Source organism: Chaetodon auriga, chromosome 15 (assembly GCF_051107435.1).
Source record: "Chaetodon auriga isolate fChaAug3 chromosome 15, fChaAug3.hap1, whole genome shotgun sequence".
NCBI classification, from domain to species: domain Eukaryota; kingdom Metazoa; phylum Chordata; class Actinopteri; order Chaetodontiformes; family Chaetodontidae; genus Chaetodon; species Chaetodon auriga.
In genome coordinates this window covers 2292972-2314940 of record NC_135088.1, presented here as the reverse complement: position 1 = coordinate 2314940, position 21969 = coordinate 2292972, and the positions used below count along the sequence as shown (strand labels likewise).

Below are 21969 nucleotides of genomic sequence, written 5' to 3'. Positions count from 1 at the left end.
GCCCAGTGCCCAGCAGCACCCAGGGAGCCAGGATCCTGTTTACACCTCTGCCAACGCCGTCCTCCAACCGCTGCGACGGATTCTTGTGAGTCCAGCCGGGCCTGGGATCTGTTTCGAAGGAGCTGCTGAGTGTTTTTTAACCAAAGCGAGGAGTTTTCTGGTTTTGGAGGATCAATCTGCAAGGAAAGAGCTCTTCTGGACGGGATTGTTAAGGTGATGCTGATGATGTTATGTGAGTGGTGATTGGAGGGCGATTCAACGGGAGCAGCTGCTGCTTCCCTTTGTTGTTACGCATCATGTGCCCTGCAGCAGAGCTGGAGGTGTATCAGAGGTCCTGGGGTTGTGCCTGATTAGCAAGAACAACCAAACTGTCAAGAAAAAATACCAGATTTATTATACTTTCACCTCACGATCTCATTCTTTAACCTCCTGCAGCTGTAAAAATGTAATAATTATATAATATAATTCAATATGGGAGCAGAAAAATTTCTCCTGTCTGTTCAACAGTTTATTCAGATCATGAAGACAAACTTCAGCGTCACCAAAGTTTGTTCTGAATTTGGCAAAACTGCACCTTCATGCTATGCACCGGGGCCTGGAGTAATTCACAAGACAAGCATCATTTGGAAAAGCTGCCTAAATAGCAGGGATTAGCTCCGGTCCTACGTCACTGTGCTTCAGTGAACTTTCACTAACTATCTGCGTCCAGCAGATATCTGTGTACCAGCCACAGTCACCAGTATAAACTTCCTGTTCATGGTGTGTTGAAGTGAAAGTTCATTTCTGCGTCCATCAGACTGAAGATGTCTTTAAAGAGACGGCTGCTGTCCATGTTGTTGTGCTGTGTTTACTGCGTGGCCTCGCTCTTCTGCCTCCACCCAAACCGCAACAACTGCTTCTCCATCGGAGCTCGGTGAGTGTGTGTGTATGGGCAAATGTAGAATTTTTTTTTTTTTACGGTGACAACAAATGTTCTAGACACCCATTATATTTCCCTCTGTGATGCATTTCGTATGTAGACAACAGTGTGGTATGCAGCAGACGTGATCTTTGGGATTTACTTCTTGGCTGGATTTTTAAGTCTTGAATGGAAACAGAAAATCACAGAAAACCTGATCTCCTACCTTGTAGTTGTGAGTCTTTAAAAACAGAATTACCAGATATTTGAGTATGACTCCAGATGTCTCCTGACAGGAAACCATGCATTTATGCCTTTTTACAGAGAGGGGACGTTTCTGTTTCAAGGTTTCTGTTGTAACTCCTGCACAGGAGCTTTTATTTAGTCTTGGTTTCACCCCTGCAGCCTGTGCCGCAAGCAGCTAACCAGTAGCCTGAGTTCTTAATCCCAAAGACCCATAGAAACCCAAACCAAACAAACTAGTGAGTCATCTTCACTTCAAGGGTTGTCATGTGGGATAAAATCTAATGGTTTGAACTGGCATTCCCTCTCTGCTGCTCTTTCCCTTGATTCACTCCTTCGTTTCATTCCCACCATATCTTCTCCATCTCTCTCTGTCCACATCTCTGGTCCTTCCTCACTCTCCTCATTGTTTGATCCTCCTCTGCAGGAATCTGGTGTCAGTCGTCCAGCAGCTTTACCAGCGCGTCATTCGACTGCTGCGCACCACTCTCTGATCTGCAGCGCTTCCTGGTTTTAAACCAATAACTCCACACCTGTCCTGCCACTGTGGCTGTTGTCAAGCATGCGCTCCAGTAGTGCATCACTGATGAAGAAGAAGAAGCACAGGAAGGGGGTCGGTGTCGCTCCACTCTTGGACTGTGAAGTTTCCACCAGCTGCCCTGCTGTGTTCACCACTGCAGCTCTCTGACTTAACTCTAGATGAGGAGGCGAGGAGTGTCTGAAAATGTTTGTTTTTTACTGACGTAGATAAACATTGTGGGTATCTGCCGTGAGATGCGAGTGAGGTGGAAAAGACAGTCGTTTAAATGCATTTAAGGGTTCAGTGCGAGCTTGGCTGCTTTGCTGTTCACTACACCGGCAGAAGAATGAAGCTTAAAGAAACAGGCTCGTCACCAGGAGGAGAAATCCTTGGACACGCTGGCAGTGTTGCTGCAATGTATGAAGGTGCAAATCTTTATCCCTTACCTGAGCAAGGCAGAAGGTTTTCAGTGGGGCTGCACTGTAGCCGGCAGATAGCACCTGGAGTCTGAGTGTGAGCTGTTCAGAGTGAAGCTTGAAACAAACATATTGGTCTAAAATTTGGGAAAACGTATCCGAACTCAACATGTAAGGGTGAATTTTCAAGCAAAGATCTGGAAGGCGACTGAATCTAAAATCAGGATAATCAGATCTGAGCCAAAATGCAGTCAACACAAACAGAGCTCTAGCACTGGCAGCAGTAGTCAAAAAGAGCAGCAACACATGATTTTTCCCTGAAACACAACGTGATCAGAGCTGACGGCGAGTCCTCTTCAATCAAACATATATCTGAAACCTGCAGCAATACCAGTGAGCTGTACCCACACCCAGTTACTCAAGCACACACAGGCCACGTCAACTTGGCTTGTGCTTTGCAAGTACCTGGCACAGTACGACAATGTACTGTAACTCGACGTGTCTTTGTGGAGGTGAAAGAGCTCTGCAGGGACAATACAGCAAGAGACAAGTCAAATTCAATGACTGGAAAAGAGGAACCATGAGCATCAGATTATGCAGGTTTTGAGATATCGCTGAGATTTATGCCTAAGGAGGTGAATGGAATGTAGTTTGTGGTGCTCCAGCAGCAAGAAATTACATTTAAAGAATCCAGGCGCAAAATGTCTTCCCAAACACGAGTGGCTGTTACTCTGGAAAGTTCACAGAACAGTTTTAAGTAGCTTCGTAAAATAAGCGTTAACCTTTGGTTTCACACGGGACATGAAGAGCAGTCTCCTGAGTGAAAGTCCTGTGTTTGTTTGATCCATCCATCCCTCCTCCTCCTCCATATGCAGACTTTCTTGCTCTTTACATCACATGACTTCCTCCTTTGCTCCCGTCATAATTACTATGGCCACTAGAGGTGGACGGCCAACAACACAGACAGCCTATGGCATGGTAGCTCACTGCAGTGATTGTTTGATTATGAATGACATTTGAGTTATTTCAGTGTCAGTGTGGCTGCGGTGACAACATGACTTTTTCCACATGTGTGTATGAACTGAGTGAATGTGTAACACTCCCTCCAGCATTAGCTTTTCCACCCTGGAAGAAATCCCAAGGTGTTATAAGTCAAGATGTTTGCTTGAATAAATTTAATTTAGAAAAATCCTGTGGCTGTTAACCAGTGGTGACTAAAAGCTGGGATATGACAGTTGTCTACTGAGGTGATAATGACTGATGACTTTAACTTTAGGTCTTATTTTTCACTGCGGTCAGTCCCTAAAGAGTCTGTATGACATACAGATACCTTCTCTTCCTTAATATGATTATTAAAATATAATATAAACAGGTCCACTCCAATAAAGCAAAAGTAATTTTCTTTAAAAGCCTTTGTCATTTTTAATTTTTACTCCATCTATCTATCTATCTATCTATCTATCTATCTATCTATCTATCTATCTATTACAAGAAACATAAAAAAGAAAAGAGAAGAAACATCTTTATTATGTTTTTTTTTTTTTTTTTTTAATCTGCCAGAACCTGTAGTTCATGTGGATGATTAGTCAGGACTGACCAACAGGACCCTGCAGGAGTTCACTATCTCCACAAGGTGGCAGTAATGCGACACTAAGCATGGTAGCTGCCGTTAAACCTCAAAGGAAAAGAAGAAGCAGAAACTCACTTCTGGTGTATTTGACATTAGCTGAAATGGGAAGCTAACAGCAGGTGAAGTTTTCTGCTTGCACTTCAGTAAAGTCAAGCCGCGTATCTGACTTAAGTGATGGAAAACCAAGTCAAATAGCAGCTCGCGGATTTTTATCGACACCACAGGTACGTGACATTTCGGCTGAATGTTACGGGAACTACTTGCTACCTGTTAAACCTCGCTAACAAGCTGGCTAGTAATTTCCACAAGTGCTAGCTGACTAGCCGTTAGCCTAGCAGGAGCCATCTGCTTCGAGCTAACCGCTCCAAACAGTTGGGACGGCCATCTCTGTAATAAAGACGATTAAAATGCACGGTTTTCAGTTATTACAACTGTACATCATTACTGGAAGGATGACTTGTAATCCCTTAATTAAGCGATGTGTGTTTATCATGTGGTATGACAGCGTTACCCATGTGAAATAACTTCATTTAATTCTCGTGACACTGTTGCTGTCACCTAACTGTTCCTTATGTTTTGCCCTCCCCGGCACACCAGCCAATTAAATCGCCTAAAATTTTGATTGACTGAACTCACAGCCAATAGCAACCCCACAACAAATATGATGGCTCTCCGTGCCGTGTTCGACACGGCGGGCGTCTCTTTCCGGCGCAGTACGCTGGGATGCTGATGCTGAGGAGCCTCCTTGAACTGTAGCATCAGTGCATCTCAATGTTTGTCGACATGTTGTATTGTCTGAGGTTGCAGTACTGTGTTGACCTCTGTCTGGGGGGCTTACTGTTGTTTTTAGCGGGGCTGCAGCAGGTGGAAGCAGCCGCCGCCGCGGAGATGGCTCAGTTGAACTGGAAGCCGTTCATCTACGGAGGGATGGCCTCGATTGTCGCAGAATTCGGTAGGCTACGTGATGCACCACAACATGCAGCTCTGTAACCGTCATGTATGTCTTTGGCTTTATTCGCTGTAATGCCACTGCACTATATGGTTTATGCAAATATTAGATTTTTTTAATGCCATGTATTTGCTGTCGTTGGAAATTTCTGCATCGGCACCTGCAAAGTGATGGTAGCGCTGGCTTCAAAAAGGCATCGATTCATCCAGATTAATAAATATCAAAGCTCTTTGGTGCTCATTATATATGCACCTCCTGCAACTGCGGATGTACCCAAACCCCAAAGTTAGAGATCTGTCAGGGTTGTTCACACACACGCACGCTGTTTACTTTATCATTTGAACAGCGCACAGTAACGTTAGCCTGCTAGTTTAGTTAGCCTTAGATTTTTTCTGTCAGATATTATTATTACATTTGAGTCACAGCTCAGAAAACTATATATATGAAGATCATCTGCTGCTTGATTTAAAAAAAAAAATGTATTTAACCCATTTTCCTAACTGAAGACTTGACCCAAAACTTTAAAATTTACTGGTTGTCTTTGTATGATTGATGTTGCTTTCAGATCTATTAAAAATCATGAAAACGTGTCCTGTTCCATAACTTCAATGTAATGATTAAAGCTGCAGTATATCTACAAAATATTCTCTGTGTCTAATCATTTTCATAACTCCACTACCTTAAATATCTTTTTTCAGTGGCTCTTTATTATTATCATTCCTCTCACTCTGCTTTTAACCCTCAGGGACGTTTCCCATTGACCTGACTAAGACCCGGCTACAGGTCCAGGGTCAGTCCCAGTACACAGAGGTGCGCTACAGAGGCATGTTCCACGCCCTCTTCAGGATCGGCAAGGAGGAAGGCATCCGGGCGCTGTACTCTGGGTATGCAACATGCACAAAAATCGAGTGTCTCGGTGGGGAGGTGGTGTTGACCGTGTTGCTATGCATAATGCTCCATTCAAGTGCTGTCGCTTCAGTCAAGTGAAATCCCAGCCTGCTTCCTTCATCATTCACAGTGTCCACAGGAAACCACTCCGTAATCACAGAAATGTGACGTGATTGTGGCAATCATTTTCTGTCAGTTCAACATATGAAGAGATGAATTACTGCTGTATTTACTCAAGTATTGTATTTTTGGCAGATCTCGATAAAATAAGCTATCGCTGACATCGACGTGGACGCCATCAGTGAGACTGACGGCACAGCGGTTGTCTATCCATTAAAGCTGTTCAGTTGGAGTGCATGTTTGATGGGGATGGAGTAAACAGGCTGTGATATAACATTAATTGCATATGAATCGGGGTTAGCAGCATGGATCATCCCTGCACTCTCTGTACCTCTTTACCTGCTTTTACTGAAGGCACATCTGCTGAAGAACACCTAAGCTACAGAAAAGTCTACCTGCTCGTTATATTAGGGGCTAATACGCTTTAAACCAGCATTCAGTCTTAAGTTAATGGGTGAATTCGTGGAAAACTTCATTACTAAGCTCCAGGAGGTGTGAATACAGTCGCGGGTGTTTTGCCATTCCCGCAGATAGAGAGAGCTTTCAGTTAGACTTAATGTGCTGTTGAGTAAATTCAGTTCCTTCTTGCAGCTACAGGCTGAAATGCTCCACGCTGATGGAAACAGCATGTGTTCAGTACAGTCTGCAGTGATAGATTTGGTTATGGAGCTGTCACACTTTGTGGGTGGTTGAACTGTGATGTTGCTGAATCCAGCTACAGATTTGAAAGACGTCCAGCGGGACAGTGTTCAGCTTTAAAGCAATGAGCACCTCGTGATTCGAGTGATATTAAGATTGGTCTTGACAGTAAGCTGAGACTTGACGCTCCTCGTTTTGTTGCTGTTCATGAACACACTGAGGAGAGGACAGTCACAGATGAGCTCTCTCTTCCTCTGCACCTGCCTTGAGTTTACCTCCAGGGCAAAGGTTAATAAACATATTTGACCTCTCCTCTCAGGATTTCTCCTGCCTTGTTGAGACAAGCTTCTTACGGGACAATCAAGATAGGAACGTACAACTCTCTGAAGAGGCTGTTTGTCAGTCGTCCAGAAGGTGAGTGTTTGCCATTTCTGCCTCTAACATCCTGTCCTCTACCTTTCTGCTCACCTCTCCGTATAAACTCTTCAATCTGAAGGCTTTAATCATCCAGCCTGCCTGCAGGGAAAGAAAACCGCCCTTTAATTCTCAGGCTTCAGTTAGTTAGTGTCAGAAAAGTCACCGGAGCCCCTGAAAGCATTTTCGACTACAAGATATTAGTCTGGAACAACAACGGCTGGCAAACAATGAGCGATGGGAGATGGTCTGAATGACGCTGACAGTGAGATATATTAAATTTAGATTCATATTTGCATGGCGGCTCTGACTGGTTTCAGGCTGATGCAATCTCCTGCAAACGAAGTGTCTGTCAGTGACAGCCCTAACCCAACTAAAAGCCCCGTGAGCCCCCCTGCACCACGATGAGCTGAACCGTTTACAGCCAAAAAAATAACCTTCAACTGCTGACTGTTGAGAGCAGACCATCTTAAAAGCATCAGCGAAGAGCTTGGGTGTAGTTGCACCTTTGTAATTTTCTTAGATTTACATTTTAGCCTGTTACCTGATGCTCTTACTCAAAGTGAAGAGGTGCAGTGGTAGAAGATCGCCTTCGAGGCAGTTCATAAATACATAAAAAGCAGCTCAGAATTACAAAAATAAATCTCTAGACAGCAATGACTTTGTTCTGCGATAAAAGAAAATTACATAAACTAGTAGACTATCCTTCTGAGCGGTCCCTGAACGCAACACACACAGCTGTTATGTTGATGTCACATGAATGCATCATGGCAACTATCAAGTAAAGAAAAGCAGATGCAGAAAAATTTGCAGTGTAACAGTTAAGATAAATACATGCATTTAAGAGCATTTCTTCCAAAAAAAACTACGTTGGAATATCAGAGTTTTACTTTGCGTGTTTCTGTCTTAAGAGTTTTGAGTAGGTTTATGTTATTTTGATGAAACTTATTATATCCAAACTAATTTTAGCCTTGAAGACGATAAAAACCAGCTCAGCTAAATTTCAGAGTTATACATTTACTAGTTTAGATGTCAGTTTTCTGTCAGTGTTTTCGTGGTTAGGTGAGCCAAAATGTCTGTTTCTGACTTTCATTCTCATATTCTTGTGTGTCATTCTGATATTCTCTCGTTCACTTTCCTTCTGTTTGGACTCAAAACATCTTTGGTGCCTCAAACAGCTCAAACTCCTCGCATGCCCTCTCTCCTCTATGTTTACACCGGGACACTTTACATGTGTGTTTGGTGTTATGGTGGTAGGTTTTTCCTGTTTACATGCAGACATGGACGCAAAAGAGTAAAGACTACGACAGGTGGTTGGACTTTAACACAACTGAGGTCATTTAAAAGGAGGATCTGTCCCTGGGAATCAATAAAGCAGAGCTCAGCTAATTGTTTGATGACCCTCGCCCATAACTTCACACAGCATTAGCGTATGGCTGTACGCTCCACACACCCACCAAAAAAAAAAAAAGGGTTGGATGTGTCGTGACAACCTATGTTGACCCATCTGGAAGCAGAGCGAGTGTGTTCACCTGCCGGCACTAATTCTCAATCTAAATAAATAAAATAAGAGCAAAGAGTTTCCAGGAAGGAAGGAAGGAAGGAAGGCAGGAAGGCAGGAAGGAAGGAAGGCATGGAGAGGGAAGAGTGGAGACAGAAAGAACTGCTCTTAGTGCTCCCATGTGCTTTTCCCCTGCTATCTGACGCAGATATAAGCTAATTTTTATTTATTTCATTGACCTGGAAATAGACAAATCCTCAAATATCACTTCAAATTTAAGATATTTGGGTTTTGGACTGTTGCTGGGACGAAACAAGACAATTGAAGATGCCACCATGATCCCACATAAAATCATTAATTGATCCGCAGATGAATGGATGATAAGAATAATGGTTGGTTGTTGCTCTGCATTAGAGCGGTGCATCATGCACGTGTCCCATTACACTACAGTAATGGGTGAAGTGGACAGATACCAGCAGACTCAGCAACATGGAGAACAATCCTAAAAATGTGAAAGTGGATCAGTTTTCGTTGTCTGATGTTCCCTCCATCCTCCCTGCAGAGACAGCCGCTCAGTTATCAGCCAAATGGGTTTGCGCTACATTTATCAGCGATGTGCCGGCGCCAGCTTGTTTCTGAGAGTCGCAGGACGTTTGTGGCCACGGCCTCCGTTTCCTCCTCTGTCCCCCTTTGTCTGCCTTTTTATTTGTCCTTCGTCTTTTCCTGTTGACTGGTTCCTTCTGTCCTTCTGCACCACCTTTCATTACCTCCATTCTTCTTCTCTGTCCTCTTTCTTCCACTTTGCTTTGTTCGCCTCTTTCCCTCTGCTCCTCTCAATAATTAATAGGCAATTAGTGTATATCAGATAATATGAATAATAGAGGAGATCAAGGTAGGAGAAGAGAAGAGAGTGACTGAAAGGAATGAAGGTGTTAAGTTGTATTTTGCACTTCTTGTAAAGGAATAGGTCAACATTTTGGAAAGAAGTCTTGAGAAGATGGATATGGATCTGAGTCGTGATGTGTTTAGCCTAGCTTAGCATAAACACTGGATCCTGGGGGAAACTGTTAGCCTGGCTCTGCCCTACCAGCCTGTGCTGAAGCTGTTTTTTATCCAAACACTCAGTGCTTCTGTGCAGCATCTCCAGCCTGCAGTGAAAAGCTGCATATATACTAGGTTGATCCAGCACGTAGCCTGCCCCCAAAACCGTATATTGACATTTCTGTCACGGGTTAAACAAATGCGTCTACACCAGTGAACCAGGACAAATGTCTGGTGCATAGATGAGGGACGGGAGCAAAGAGGGAAACTGATTCGGGGATGATCTTATGAGGCTGGTCTTCACCCTCTTCATGTTTTTTTTTTTTTTTTGTTTCTGTTGATTGTCTGCCTCTGCACTCTGCATGCCCTCTGCCACGATGGTGCCACTGTGTTTTGAATGCTTGTTTTGATGCAGGCTTGGGTTTGCCCTGTGGTTGTGGTGGGATCGAACGCCCCGCTTGCCCGTCCAAAAAATGAGCGGCGCCCGGACCGCCACACTAACTGTTGGTCAGATTGATCAAGGATAACTGTAACTATTGTTCTGAACTCAATGCATTATTATTTTGTCTCCTCCTCCTCCTCCTCCTCCTCCTTTCCTTCTTACTCCCGTGTAGACACCATGCTGGGTTACCACTAATAAGATCCACCACTTGCTAACACTGACAAACTCTGCCGCGGCTAATTGCTGATAGTGTTTATTTAAAGCCAGTGTATAGACTGTGCAGTCTGTCAGACAGTAATTTCAGATCAATCTCAGTGTTGGTTTTGATCTGCTTGGAGTGCCAGGCGGGTGGAGTTAAACACATCATGAGAGAGGCTCGTGTTGATACACAGTTAACTCCACCTGTGTGACGTCCAAGTAGGTGTGTGCAGATAACATACAGTAAATCAGACACAGTGATTTCTTTGCAGGGAGCTCAACAGTAATCCCTGAAAATAACTGTCTGTAAGACACTTTTTTTGTCCTTTCTGACTTTCTCGTAGCAGCTTGTGTTCAGAGTTCATAGCGATGCTAAATTTGTAGCCTTGCTGGAATCAATCAGCATGTAAAAATCAATAGTGTCTCTGTTAGATGCACGTTTATAGTGTCATTTTCAACACACTGTAATTGATGGAATGATGCTAATTGACCAACAGAAAAAAAAATCTAAGTGAGCTGAAAATGACACACAGCCTCTTAAAGCGGAGAGCATGCATGACAATGTTAAGATACCTGAACATAACACGTCATCCCTCTGGACATCTGCACATAGGTGGTTATAGGCTAATCTGTTTGTGTGCTTGTCGTTGCTTTTGGCTGTGTGTGTGTGTGTGTGTGTGTGTGTGTGTGTGTGTGTGTGCGCGCGTGCGTGCGCGCGTCAGTTAACATCATTTTTTGTCTCTTTCCTGCCAGACGAGACCATGGTCATCAACGTCTTCTGTGGCGTCGTGTCTGGAGTCCTGTCCTCCTCTCTGGCCAACCCCACTGACGTCCTCAAGGTGATTCTTAATGCAGGGGACGAGACTTCGACTGGAACACCTGCTCATCAGTGCATCAAAGCAGTGCTTAGCTAAGCTTTTAGATCTCGCTTATTTCTTACATTACAGGGCTGAAAATGCTTGACCGCTTTTTTGCTTGTTTGTGTTTTTGTTCCAGATCAGAATGCAGGCGCAGGGCAGTCTGCTCCAAGGCAGCATGATGTCCAACTTCATCAACATCTACCAGACCGAGGGCACCAGGGGGCTGTGGAGAGTGAGTGCTGGTTTGCTTTGTGTGGGGATGTGTCTGTGCGTTATGTGTGTTAGTCATGGAGGTGGCGCCCTGTTCATTCTTTATGAGTTTTTCATTTTTATTGGGCCTTATAGCTCAAGGCTAAAATGCAAAATGTAAAACTGAGGTTCCCAGGAGAATAAAACTGTCATTTTTCATTCATGTGAAAGGGGTCGCGCAGCAGACAGACACAGTTGGCAACTAGCTGGTGGACGTAGTGCAGCATTTAGCAGCTAAAGAGCCTGAAATTTCTATATTAAGTCTATATTAGGATATGTTTAGCCTAGCTTAGCTCAAAGCCTAAAGGCCGGGGGAAACGGCTGTAGCGCCACAAAAAGGGAAGAAATACTTTCAGCACCTCCAAAATGATGTTCTTTCCATGTTTCATCTTGTTAGCCGGTAATCTGAGCTTGTATGTCAGGGCAGCTCTGTCTGGTGAGTTGTACTGTAGTAGTCTTATGGTCAAACTCATTGTCTTCATCCTCCTCTTCCTCAGGGGGTCATCCCCACAGCGCAACGAGCAGCCATTGTCGTTGGGGTGGAACTTCCTGTCTATGACATAACTAAGAAGCACCTCCTTCGCTCGGGCCTCATGGGAGACACCATTTTGGCACATTTCATGTAAGTTCATTTACTTGTAAACTCTCTTTGCCGTCGCCGTCTTTTGTCATCATACAGTATGTTTTTAAGTATATTAACCACTTTGTATGTTAGTATTGTTTGTTTGAAAGGGTGGACATTTGTATTAAAGTCAGCTTTGGACTGGTCGGCTAACCTGGTTCCATGTCTGGATGTGTGCGCAGCTCAAGTTTCACGTGTGGCCTGGCGGGGGCGCTGGCCTCCAACCCTGTAGACGTGGTCCGGACCCGTATGATGAACCAGCGAGTTTTGTCGGGAGGCCCCATGTACAAAGGAACACTGGATGGCGTGATGCAGACGTGGAAGAATGAGGGCTTCTTCGCTCTCTATAAGGGATTCTGGCCTAACTGGCTGCGACTGGGGCCTTGGAACATCATTGTATCCTTAAAAACCTGAGAACAAAGAAGTTGTGACACGGGAACGTGACGCCTACAGGGCATCAAAACGGGTCTGTTCAAAGCCGTCGATCTTCCTTGACCTCCTGCATTGATTGATTTAGCTAAATTGCAGAGAGAACCAGGCCTTAATTTGAGACAGGCTTCTATAAGAGACTCAACTTTATTTTTTTATTTTCCCTGCGTAATGCAAAATCAATCTTCCTCAGTGTGAACCTTTCGTCTTTGTGTACTTTTCCGCAGCAGTAACTACAACAAAGTCGCCATTTCTCGATTGCTTTTAAGCTGCAGTCAAGTAGATTAAACACTTCCTGTTTCACAGTAAAAGTCTTCCTCCCTTCTCCTGGTAGGCTTTAAAAGTCTGCAGGAAGTACGGAGCTTTATCGATGGTCGCTTAACAGCTGAGTGGAAACGATGAACAATTAGTGAATGAATGTTGACTGTTGAATTATGCAGAGTCTTTCCTGTCAATCATTACAGTGCAGGCAGTTTAACCCCAAATCAATGCTTTTGTTGCCATCAGTTGAATATCTTCTGTACTAGTTATGAAAATGAATGAAATATGCTCTTTAATTGTCCAAACCTGTGTGTGCACACCCATGCAGAGTGCTGTGGTTTGAGTCAGGGAAGGTCTTGGATCACATTGAGAGCAGCTTTAAGCCTGCGTGCTGCTGTGACACGAAGCTTTCCTTAACGCAGCGCTCAGTTCTTCATCACCTTCGAGCAGCTGAAGAAGCTCCCGTTTTAACACCAGCGGGAAGCGGGACCTCGCTGGTCTGACAGACTGTGTCGGGCGTAGGTGGGGTGTGAGCACGGCAGCACCTGGAGTTTTGGCACCAGTATATTCACACTCCCTTCAGACTCATACTGATGATACAACACGGTATCAGTCATCTCACGCTCATCCAGTTCTTACGTGGATTTCTGTCTTTTTATTGCAAAGTGTTTATTTATTGTCACTGGTTCTGTTTTTGTACTGTTTGAAGGATCGCTGCTTCACGATTACTCGCTCCCTCAGTCACCTCAGACACTCCCCAGGCAGCTAAATGTTTGGTCGTAGCAGACTGAAAGTGTGGACGTCTACGTTTATTTAAAGCTGATGAGGAAGGCAGAGTTTACCGCTGCGGTCTGGCTCAGTGGGATCTTGTGAATTGTGGCCTTTCGCTCAGGGTTCCCGCTCAGAGCTGAAAAAACATGGGAAATGAATTTATTAATAAGTCTAGGAACTGCAGAACGTCTGTTCAGACATGCATGGCTGCGTAGTTTGAGGAGAGGAAACGAACATGAAACTTTAGCGTGAATGACGCGTAGGAAGCTCGTATTTTAACGGCGTTTGCACTGCATGAAATGTGTTTGGAAAAAGTCAGATTTACCTGCTGAATGCTGAGGAATCGCATGGAAGACGACAAACTGACTGTTAGTGGACTGAGAGAGAACAGAATTCAGGATTCACAGTGACGGAAAGGAGGAAATGATCCCTGACGGCACTCCGGATGAGCTCGTCTCTGTGGAGGATGACACTCACACCTGTGTGTATGTCGTGATCTTTGACATACTGAGGTGTCAAACAAAGGTGTCGCAAAGCCTCCGAAATCTCACACCGCTATTTTAATCTTAAGTCGCCAGGATAACACTTTGTTTGTTTTTAGTCACATTATTCGTTTTGTTCACCTCAGGCTGCTGCAGCATTCGCAGCGCTGCTCAGACTCAGCAGAAAGGAGGTGGATGTGTTTTAGGCTGAGCACGTCCAGGTGTACGTACCTGTCCCTCCTTTGAAGTCATGGCACGAATAGAAACGTGGATAGAAGGTGGAAAAGAGGGCCTTCGTGCCAAAATGCGTTCTCACCAAACCAGGTTGAATTTATTTGCAGGTCATTCTTGAAGAGGTTTTGTTTGCAGCTGCTTGTGTAAAATTCAGGGTTAAACTCTGCTGACAGTCGGCGCAGCGTGAAGTCTGGAGTCAATGAACTTAACACGTATGAAACAGACCAAATGCTTTCTTTTTTAATCATTTATGGAAGCCATGAGTTAACAGTGATCCTCAAACATGCCAATGCTGATCTGTCCTCTGTTGGACTCGTGCAGTGCAGCTTCCACACAGGTGACCTCACTCTTCCATCCACCTGCTTCACCAAACCCTTTTTTTTTCATGACCGTGTTTTTATTCATTTCAGTTTCTCAAGTTTTGGTTTTCCTAAATCATACCATGTCTGTTTGTTTGTTTGTTTGTTTGTTTGTTTTTGGTCAGTGATTTCCCATCCTGGCAGCAGTTTTCTGTGGCTCTGATCATCAGACAGGCGTCATAAAGTAGTTTTGAGACTGAAGTCATCTTTCTGCTGGATTCTGTGATTGAGACACCTTGAAAATCTAAAATAGTTCATAGCTTCAGCAGCAGCTCCTCCGCGGCTCCGTTCCCTGGTCTGTGCTGCAGGTGGTTTGTTGTATTTGAGGCTCTTGGTCACATGATCGGTCTCACCTCTTAGTTTTCCCTCTGCAGGTTTCTGCTTCTCGTACTCTTGGTTAAAAACACACGTGGTCCTTCTGCCCTGAAACGCATCAGTGGTCGGCGCAGCTGCATAAATCTCACGAACGGCCTTTTTTTTTTTAATCGATCCTGACTGCAGGATCCACAGTCAGAGGACAGCGCGTCCTAGTCTGAACCCTGTCGCCAGAAGAGTCGCCAGCAGCGTGGAAAGTGTTTGACTCGAGCTTCGTGGTGCAGAGGCCAGGAGGCGTGTTCGGCCTTGTGGCGTCGTCCTGTCGCAGCCTTACGTCGGTCACCTGATGCCTCATCACCTCGTTGAGTGTGTGTGTGTTTGGTGTTTTCCTTCGGTTGCTGTCCACAGGTTGTGTTCACAGCTCTCTGTTATTTCAGCGCGTTTGTGAGATGTTTTGTGTTACTGAAGCAGTCGAGCTCTGCTGAGCCTTTGAAACCATGTTAACAGTTAAACGCAGTACTCGAGTACTGCGAAGTATCACAGTACCAACCACCGCAGTTCATCTAGAAATATTTACCCGTGTATAAACTGTGTGGAGGGACTCTCATGAAATAAATAATCAGTTGATTGAACCGAGATTAACCTGAAATATCAAACGTTCTCTGGTTCCACCTTCCAAAATGGAAAGATTTACTCGTTTTCTGTCTTTTACCTGATAGTAAATGGAATTTGGGTTTTTTTTGACAGACAAAACAAACATTATGAGGACATGAAAGGTTGAATAATCCGTTAGAAAAGGAGCATGTCAGTGTGGATGGAACCTGTTTTCAGAGTGATCCATGTCAATGTGGACGTTACTCATCATGCTGAGTCATCACAGAAATGTGCATCTTGAGGTGGATTCTGAACTCTGAGCTACACGAACGTCCATCAGACAAACATTTTCAGCTCGTTAAGTTGCGTTGAGGCGATGCAGCAGACGGAGAAAGAAAACTCAAAATGGTTAATGAAGTTTTATTTATGCTAACGGGGAACTTTGTTTGTGCTAACGTGACACTCAGACTGTGTGTCTGTGGAAGGAAGCGACGTCAGGACACGAAAGACATGTCCTCACCTCTCGTCACGTCTCGGTTGGATTTTTAATTTTCAGTCATAACAGGCTGCGTTCAGGCCTGACTCGTGTTTCCTGAACCCTCCAGCCTCTAAACATCCTCTCGTTCTCCTCTGTGATTGTGTTTGTGCTGTAAAAAGTGTCGTTTTGGTAAAATTATATTTGGGAGTTTTATATTTGAAGCTTTTCTGCGATTTTCTCCTTTAAAGCGTTCTGCGTTTGACGTCGATCTGATTGGACCTCAGAGTGATTGATGTATTTATATGAGCGTTTGATGCTGCTCTCCATTCCTGCTCGTCTCTCCTTTCAAAGCATTAAATGCTCACATTTTCTTTTATTTATGTGTTTTATTATGAACTGTTACAAAGTCTCATGAATCAATTGACCAAATATTTTTAATTGCCCCCTCTCTTTGAAGCAGAGAGGGTTTAAAACCCCCCGCGGCAAATAGAAATCAGCGTGAAGTTCGGCTGTTTTAAATGCTGGTGTTGATGTTCATACCTGAGTTTATTGATGATGCTTCGTTTTTAAGACAGGATGTCTTGTGTGGCCTCATTTTAGCCGAACCCTTGTCGAGTGTAAACAGATTTACGTCCCCCTCCCCCGCCACACACACACACACACACACACACACACTCTGAACACGTCGTCCGTTTCCTCAGTCGCAGCCCAGCTGTGTGTAAAATGTGTCGGCAGCTAATAAACCACGCTAGCTTCTCTGACAATATAAACTCAACTCCAGGTCCGGTGACTCGCTGTTTCCGGTGCTTTCTTTCGTGGTCCATGACCTCTGACCTCTTCCCAGCTGGTGCTGTGGCTGGTTTTGGTCTGATGGGCACAGTCAGCTGATGTTTCTTGAGTTTTCTGTTATCTCGTGTTGTAATATTCCACCAAAGGACGGTCGTGTGTTCGGGGTGGAGCGGCAGGGTACTCGAGGTGTCCCTGTCCTTGTCCCTGTCCTTGTCCCTGTCCTTGTCCCTGTCCTTGTCCTGGGCCTGTCCCTGTCCTGGGCCTGTCCTGTCACGATCCACTCGCTCTACATCTCAGTCTTCACCAGCAGACGAGACTTTGCTCGTTGCTCCAGAAAAGGCTGGTGATTTGGGCGAAGACGTCGCTCTGACGGCAGTGTGAATCAGAGAGGCTCGCCGTGTCTCCTGAGTGAGCCTTGTGTTTCCTCACACTCCTAAAATTATGAGACGTGAAGCTGCAGAAAACTGCTGTGAACACACCTGATACGAAAGGTTTTTATTTGGCTTTTCTGTGCTTTTGTGATGCTCATGATTGTGTCACGCTTAATTTTTGTGCTCCCGGTCATCTTCTTCTTCCTGGTGTGTGCCATGTGACCACGACTTTCAGACGTTTCAGACATTTCAGCCTTTAAGCCAGTAGACATTTCAGTCTCGTGTTGTTTTACCTCAGACATCGTCTCACAATCTGAACACTCCCTCTCCCTTCAGACACGGCTCCTTTCCCTTCTTGCTTTTAGTTTTTTGTTATCTGTCCCACGTTGAACAAAACAGAAACGCTGTTACACTGATAAATTCAGACGTTTGATGTTGGATTTCAGCATCTCTCCTCCTGTTAGTTTCCTCTGGACTCTCAGTTCATTGGTTTGATTGTTCAGTGTCGTTTTAATAAATCAATTCTTCATTTCAAGGCCAAAGTCGTGCACTAAACCAACTTCCTGTAGGTTTTTAAAGGTGTTCCACTTAATTCAAGATGCTTCGTCATTCTGGTTTTAAAGTACTTTGAGTGTGGAAATGATTAGGACCTGACAAATCTCCATCTGTGGCCGTCGGACAGGAGAAGGAAATCTATCAATATTTTTGTAAATTTTCTCTTCACGTCCTCTTTCATTTGCACTTTGGTGTCATTGCTGTCTATAACCTTTATGCTTGTTCACTTGATGAATTTCTATGGTGGAAGTTTTAAGATCTTTTTTTCTTTGACAGAATGGGTGTGGCTTTATATAAATTCAGTGTTCACTCAAATAAAATATATACTGTGGTCGTTTCTGTAACAGATTATTTCTTTGTGCTCGTTGGGCTGCTGATTTTAATATTTGATGTGTGTGAAATATGTCAGTTTGGGAGATCAGAGAATGAACCTTGAAATGTTTGGGTCCATCAGCGCGACTCTTCGGACAGAAACTCAAAGCTTTCAGCAGCTTCTCCGTTACAGACTGTAGTGTCTGCTGGTCACCACAGGGTGGAGCTGTTGGGCAAAAGAACGGTAAGAGACGCTTTTCCCCAAAAAACACTGTGAGTAAAACGGAAATATGCACGACAGCTCAAAAAAGTGAGAAAATTCTAAACGTGTCTATTGTAGTTGTTCACAGCCCAGGATGACACTTCTTGTCTCACAAACTGTCCAAAACCTGAAGATACTCAGTTTTTAATGACGTGTATGACAGAGAAAAGCAGAAAATACTCACATGAGAATTTCAACATTTTTGGTTGAAAAGTGACTGAAACGATTAGTTAATAAACTTATTCAATTCACTAATCAATCATTTCAGCTCTGAAACACTTAAAAATAGATGGTGGAGAAGTGGGGAACATGTCACTGAGGGAGGATGTCGGCTCTTCAGGCTTTTCTGTGACAGACTGTTCAGAGTATCTCAGTCAAAGTCTAATGTTTTTGAATGAAATGTGATTATTGTTCTAAATAATACAAGATTTGCGTCTTTTTTCTGTCTTATATAATTGTAATCAGCTTTTGACTATTATCTGACATTTGACAAACCATAAATCAGTTAACTGAGAAAATGCTGTTTACCGTCTGTCCCATTAGCGGCTGTTTGTCTCCACCTAGTGGCTGATTCAGATTCAGCTGCTTCTGTCACCTTCACTTGATCTACTGTTTGTTTTTTTTAAATACCTTTTTACTGAGTCAACCATTAAAAACTGGTTAGCCCAATATTGTTCAAATGTACAAAGAAACCTGTTTTATTGAAAGTGTCATTTAGATTATTAATGATTCAGTTTTGCTGCGTACACACAGAAATGAGATGCTGTGTGAAAGCCCCACATCAGCACTTTGACCTGGTGTTTCCAGCCTGTATCTACAGAATATATAAATAAAGTTATGTGGCTTTGAATCAGACATCAAAATCTAAGTTAATCACTTCACTGTCAGAGCTAATTTACAGAAAACACCAATAATTTCCTGGTAGAGAATCACATCAAGCTGATTTCACCCAAATTAACTCAACGTGTGTGAAACTTGACTTGACTCTCATGACCCGAAAATGTCCTCCGCTCTGATTTTAGAGGCTAATTTAATGTCACGCTGTACTTTTATATTGTGGGCTGTAAAATAATCCACTCATGTCTTCACATTTGGGACATTTCATCCTGAATTTTTGCAGAAAGTGGGCCAATTATCTGATTTTCTGAAACAAAAGTTCATTTAAACTGATGTAAGCGATCAATCAAATACACAAACACACACACACACACACACACACACACACACACACACACTCAGTGTCATTAAGTGAACCAGCTTCAGGTGTGTCAGCTCCTCACACAGCTGAACTGTGGGCTCATTAAACCACATGAGAAACTAAGTGAATGACTTTCAGTGTCTGGTGTGTGTGAGGTTTCCTCTGCTGAACGCGCTGCTGCTTCATACACGTTTAGACACATGTCCATGTGTTTATGTTGTTATTTACTGGCGTCACATTAGAAACCAAAGCTGAGTTCTCTCCAGAGCTCCAGCAGCAAATATGTTTGCTTCAGTCTGGCCTCCAGTTTGTTAGTTTTATGTAGTTTTTTTGTGTGACAGTAGGATCACCCTACACGTGTTTTATTCCCTGCAGAGGTTTTTAGCAGTGCAGCTTTGAGGTTGCTGTGTTTGTTAAGCTGGGGGTCAGAGCGAGGGTGCATGCAGCCATGAAGGAGGAGATTGCTGCCGCTGTGTTCTTCATGGCTCGGCTGGTGAAGAGATATGGCTGCCTGGATAACGAAGGCAGGGAGCGCTTTGCCGCCGCCCTCACCTCCGTCCTGTTTGCCAACTACAAGAACCACTGGCACACAAACGCGCCCAGCAGGGGGCAGGCCTACAGGTCAGTGAAGCTTCTTCATTTGTAGAAGAACAAATAATGCAACACAAGACAACATATTACAGTAAATCAATGCAGGCGTGCATTTGTTCAATCCAATGCACTCTTATGGTGGCTAATGTTATCAAACTAAGTAAATTATAGCCTTCATGACTCTGCTGTTACAGAGGGCTGCAGTATTAAAGAAATAGGCCCTCTGTGACATCTTGACTCATAGTTTTAACAGGGATGCTTCTGGATAAACATGATGCTGGTTGTTGCTTTGTTAAACATCACGTGAAATTTCATCCAGCTGTATTTTACTGAGGTCGCAGCAGAAATCTCTCTCAGGTTTCTAGAAATCTGGACCGGCTGCTGTGTGTTTCAGGTGTCTGCGTATGAACCGTGTGCGGCTGCAGGACCCGGTGCTGCAGCAGGCCTGCGAGCAAAGCGCGGTGCGGTACGAGGATCTGGGCCTTCCGCAGGAGATGACGGTGTGGGTCGACCCCGGAGAGGTGTCCTGCAGGTCAGGCCTCTTAGCCCAGCAGAGCCGAGATGAGCTGCAGAGGGGCGGCTTGAAAACTGCTGCTCTGAAAACTAAACTGAGGCTAAACTTTGTCCTGGTCAGAGCTGCTGCTTTCTGTCCTGAACCAGACTCGAGCTTTGGCTTCACCCCAACACCGCTCACTATTACCTCACTGTTGGATCACGAAATTAAAGATTACAGATTACGATATTGTGGGAAATGTGCTTTGTGTTTTATTTTTTTCCATCCCTGCAGGTACGGTGAACACAGCACTCCATTTTCAGTCTCAGTGGTGGAAAGCTGTCGGCGAGGAGACGGAGAATTTTCCCGCCGCATCCATGACGCCGTGGAGCGGGCGAGCCTTGACATCCAATCAGGAAGCTCTTCAGATGAGGAGGAGGAGGAGGAAGAGGAGGGCGGAGACAACAGCATGAGTAGCAGCGGTCTGTCTGTTCTCGGCCCTGTTCCGGTCCCGCCCAGCAACCCTGAGCCCAAAACCATCCCAACCGTCAGCAACCCCAACAGCGTCTACCGGGTGACCACACGAAGCGTTTTACTAACTGTGACCACGATCTCTCTGATCCTGGGACTTTAGTCTGAGGATTAGACTTTCACTCGTTCTTCTTCAGCTGTCACTGTTTTGCCGTTCAAAGTCTCTACGTGAAACAACCTCAGAGTTACATCTCAGAAGTCTGTTCCATTGCTGGCGTCTAACCTTTTTCTCCTCTCGTCCTCAGTTCAGCGAGTTCTCTCCAGGCGCCCCTCAGACCTGGCTGAGGGAGAAGCGGAAGGCCTTTGCTGGAGATACTTTCCCACCTCACGCTCCCCCAGCCGGAGGCCCGACCTCGCAGTTCTCCAACCAGAAAAGCTTCAAGTCCTATCGACCCTCATTCACCTTCGCCGGGCCTCGTGTTGACAAGTACCACTGGGTCAGCAAATCCCGATCCTAGAGCGAGCCGAGGCTTCAACCTAGAACCGCGATCGGGTTACTGCTCAGGACGGGACCAGGGGCCGGCAGCCATGATGCCAAACCTGAGCCCTATAGACCCTGTTTGCAGGGTAAAAAATATTTTCAGGACAGTTTATATGTCTTTAAAGGATAACTTTATTAATCGTACATGGTTTAAAGAGTCAATGATTTAAAGTAATGCTGTTTAAGCATGTTTTTAAGCTTTGAATTATTCAGGTATTTTAAGTAATGCTCTTCTAAATGTGTTTTTAAACGAAAATTAAAGTAAGTGTGAATAAAGTAACATTGAACAGTCATTGAAAAGAAATAAATGCCTCCATGTCAGCTCTGGTGGTTCGAAAGTGTTTCCTCTTTCATGTCTGGGTTCATCTTTTTAACGCTATCGTTATGTAACGTTCAAGGCCGTTGATTATTTGACAGTGTTTTTTGCCGCTCTGTTCTCTGGACTGTAAATACCGCTCGGTCTTGAAGCCAACATGGCAGAGCGGTTGCGTGTGGTGGTGGTTGTACTGGTAGTGTAGTTAGTGATTGGTGCGTAGAAACAATCAGCTAACAACACTGCCTACACAGCAACCCCGATCACATCCACCCTCAGGGATCAGTAGCACTGCGGTGTGTTTGTGTGGAATGATACTGCAGATACGTACTGATATATAGTTTAACATCACGTGTTTTTGCATGAATGAGTTAACTTCTTATGCTCTAACAGTCTGGTGCATGAGGTTTTTTTCCTGGGAGGACTTGGGTGTGAAGACTGATACCGCTCGTGTCTGTATGTTTAAAAATAAGGCTACAGCTAGCAGCCAGTTAGCCTAGCTTAGCACAAAGACTGGAAA

The 21969-nt window shown here is 44.4% G+C and overlaps 2 protein-coding genes across 3 annotated transcripts; both read left to right on the top strand.

Annotated features, from left to right (window-relative positions):
- The first annotated feature begins 3789 nt into the window (after positions 1 to 3789).
- On the top strand, positions 3790 to 17603 carry slc25a14 (solute carrier family 25 member 14). 2 transcript variants are annotated; one of them, XM_076750479.1, is made up of 9 exons: positions 3790 to 3931; positions 4558 to 4659; positions 5402 to 5540; positions 6623 to 6717; positions 10653 to 10738; positions 10896 to 10991; positions 11506 to 11630; positions 11813 to 12026; positions 12750 to 17603. In XM_076750479.1, the coding sequence occupies exons 2-9, from the start codon at positions 4596 to 4598 to the stop codon at positions 12789 to 12791; spliced, it is 861 nt and encodes a 286-aa protein (XP_076606594.1). In that variant the 5' UTR covers positions 3790 to 3931; positions 4558 to 4595; the 3' UTR covers positions 12792 to 17603. The 2 variants fall into 2 exon arrangements, with proteins under 2 accessions (XP_076606594.1, XP_076606593.1); XM_076750478.1 differs by lacking the exon at positions 3790 to 3931 and having other exon boundaries at positions 4401 to 4659.
- A 1885-nt stretch (positions 17604 to 19488) lies between these two features.
- btg4 (B-cell translocation gene 4) lies at positions 19489 to 21113 on the top strand. Its single transcript, XM_076751243.1, has 4 exons — positions 19489 to 19661; positions 20026 to 20163; positions 20419 to 20698; positions 20901 to 21113. The coding sequence occupies exons 1-4, from the start codon at positions 19489 to 19491 to the stop codon at positions 21111 to 21113; spliced, it is 804 nt and encodes a 267-aa protein (XP_076607358.1).
- The last annotated feature ends 856 nt before the right edge of the window (positions 21114 to 21969 follow it).

What these genes read in the sequence shown, in the direction of transcription:
- slc25a14 (XM_076750478.1), top strand. Translation starts at nt 4,479, where the DNA reads ATGTTTGTCGACATGTTGTATTGTCTGAGGTTGCAGTACTGTGTTGAC. An exon ending in ACCATTTTGGCACATTTCAT is followed by an intron (nt 11,631 to 11,812) that starts GTAAGTTCATTT and finishes ATGTGTGCGCAG; the next exon opens with CTCAAGTTTCACGTGTGGCC. An exon ending in TGGGGCCTTGGAACATCATT is followed by an intron (nt 12,027 to 12,749) that starts GTATCCTTAAAA and finishes CGCAGCGCTCAG; the next exon opens with TTCTTCATCACCTTCGAGCA.
- btg4 (XM_076751243.1), top strand. Translation starts at nt 19,489, where the DNA reads ATGAAGGAGGAGATTGCTGCCGCTGTGTTCTTCATGGCTCGGCTGGTG. An exon ending in CCCGGAGAGGTGTCCTGCAG is followed by an intron (nt 20,164 to 20,418) that starts GTCAGGCCTCTT and finishes CCATCCCTGCAG; the next exon opens with GTACGGTGAACACAGCACTC. An exon ending in ACCCCAACAGCGTCTACCGG is followed by an intron (nt 20,699 to 20,900) that starts GTGACCACACGA and finishes TCTCGTCCTCAG; the next exon opens with TTCAGCGAGTTCTCTCCAGG.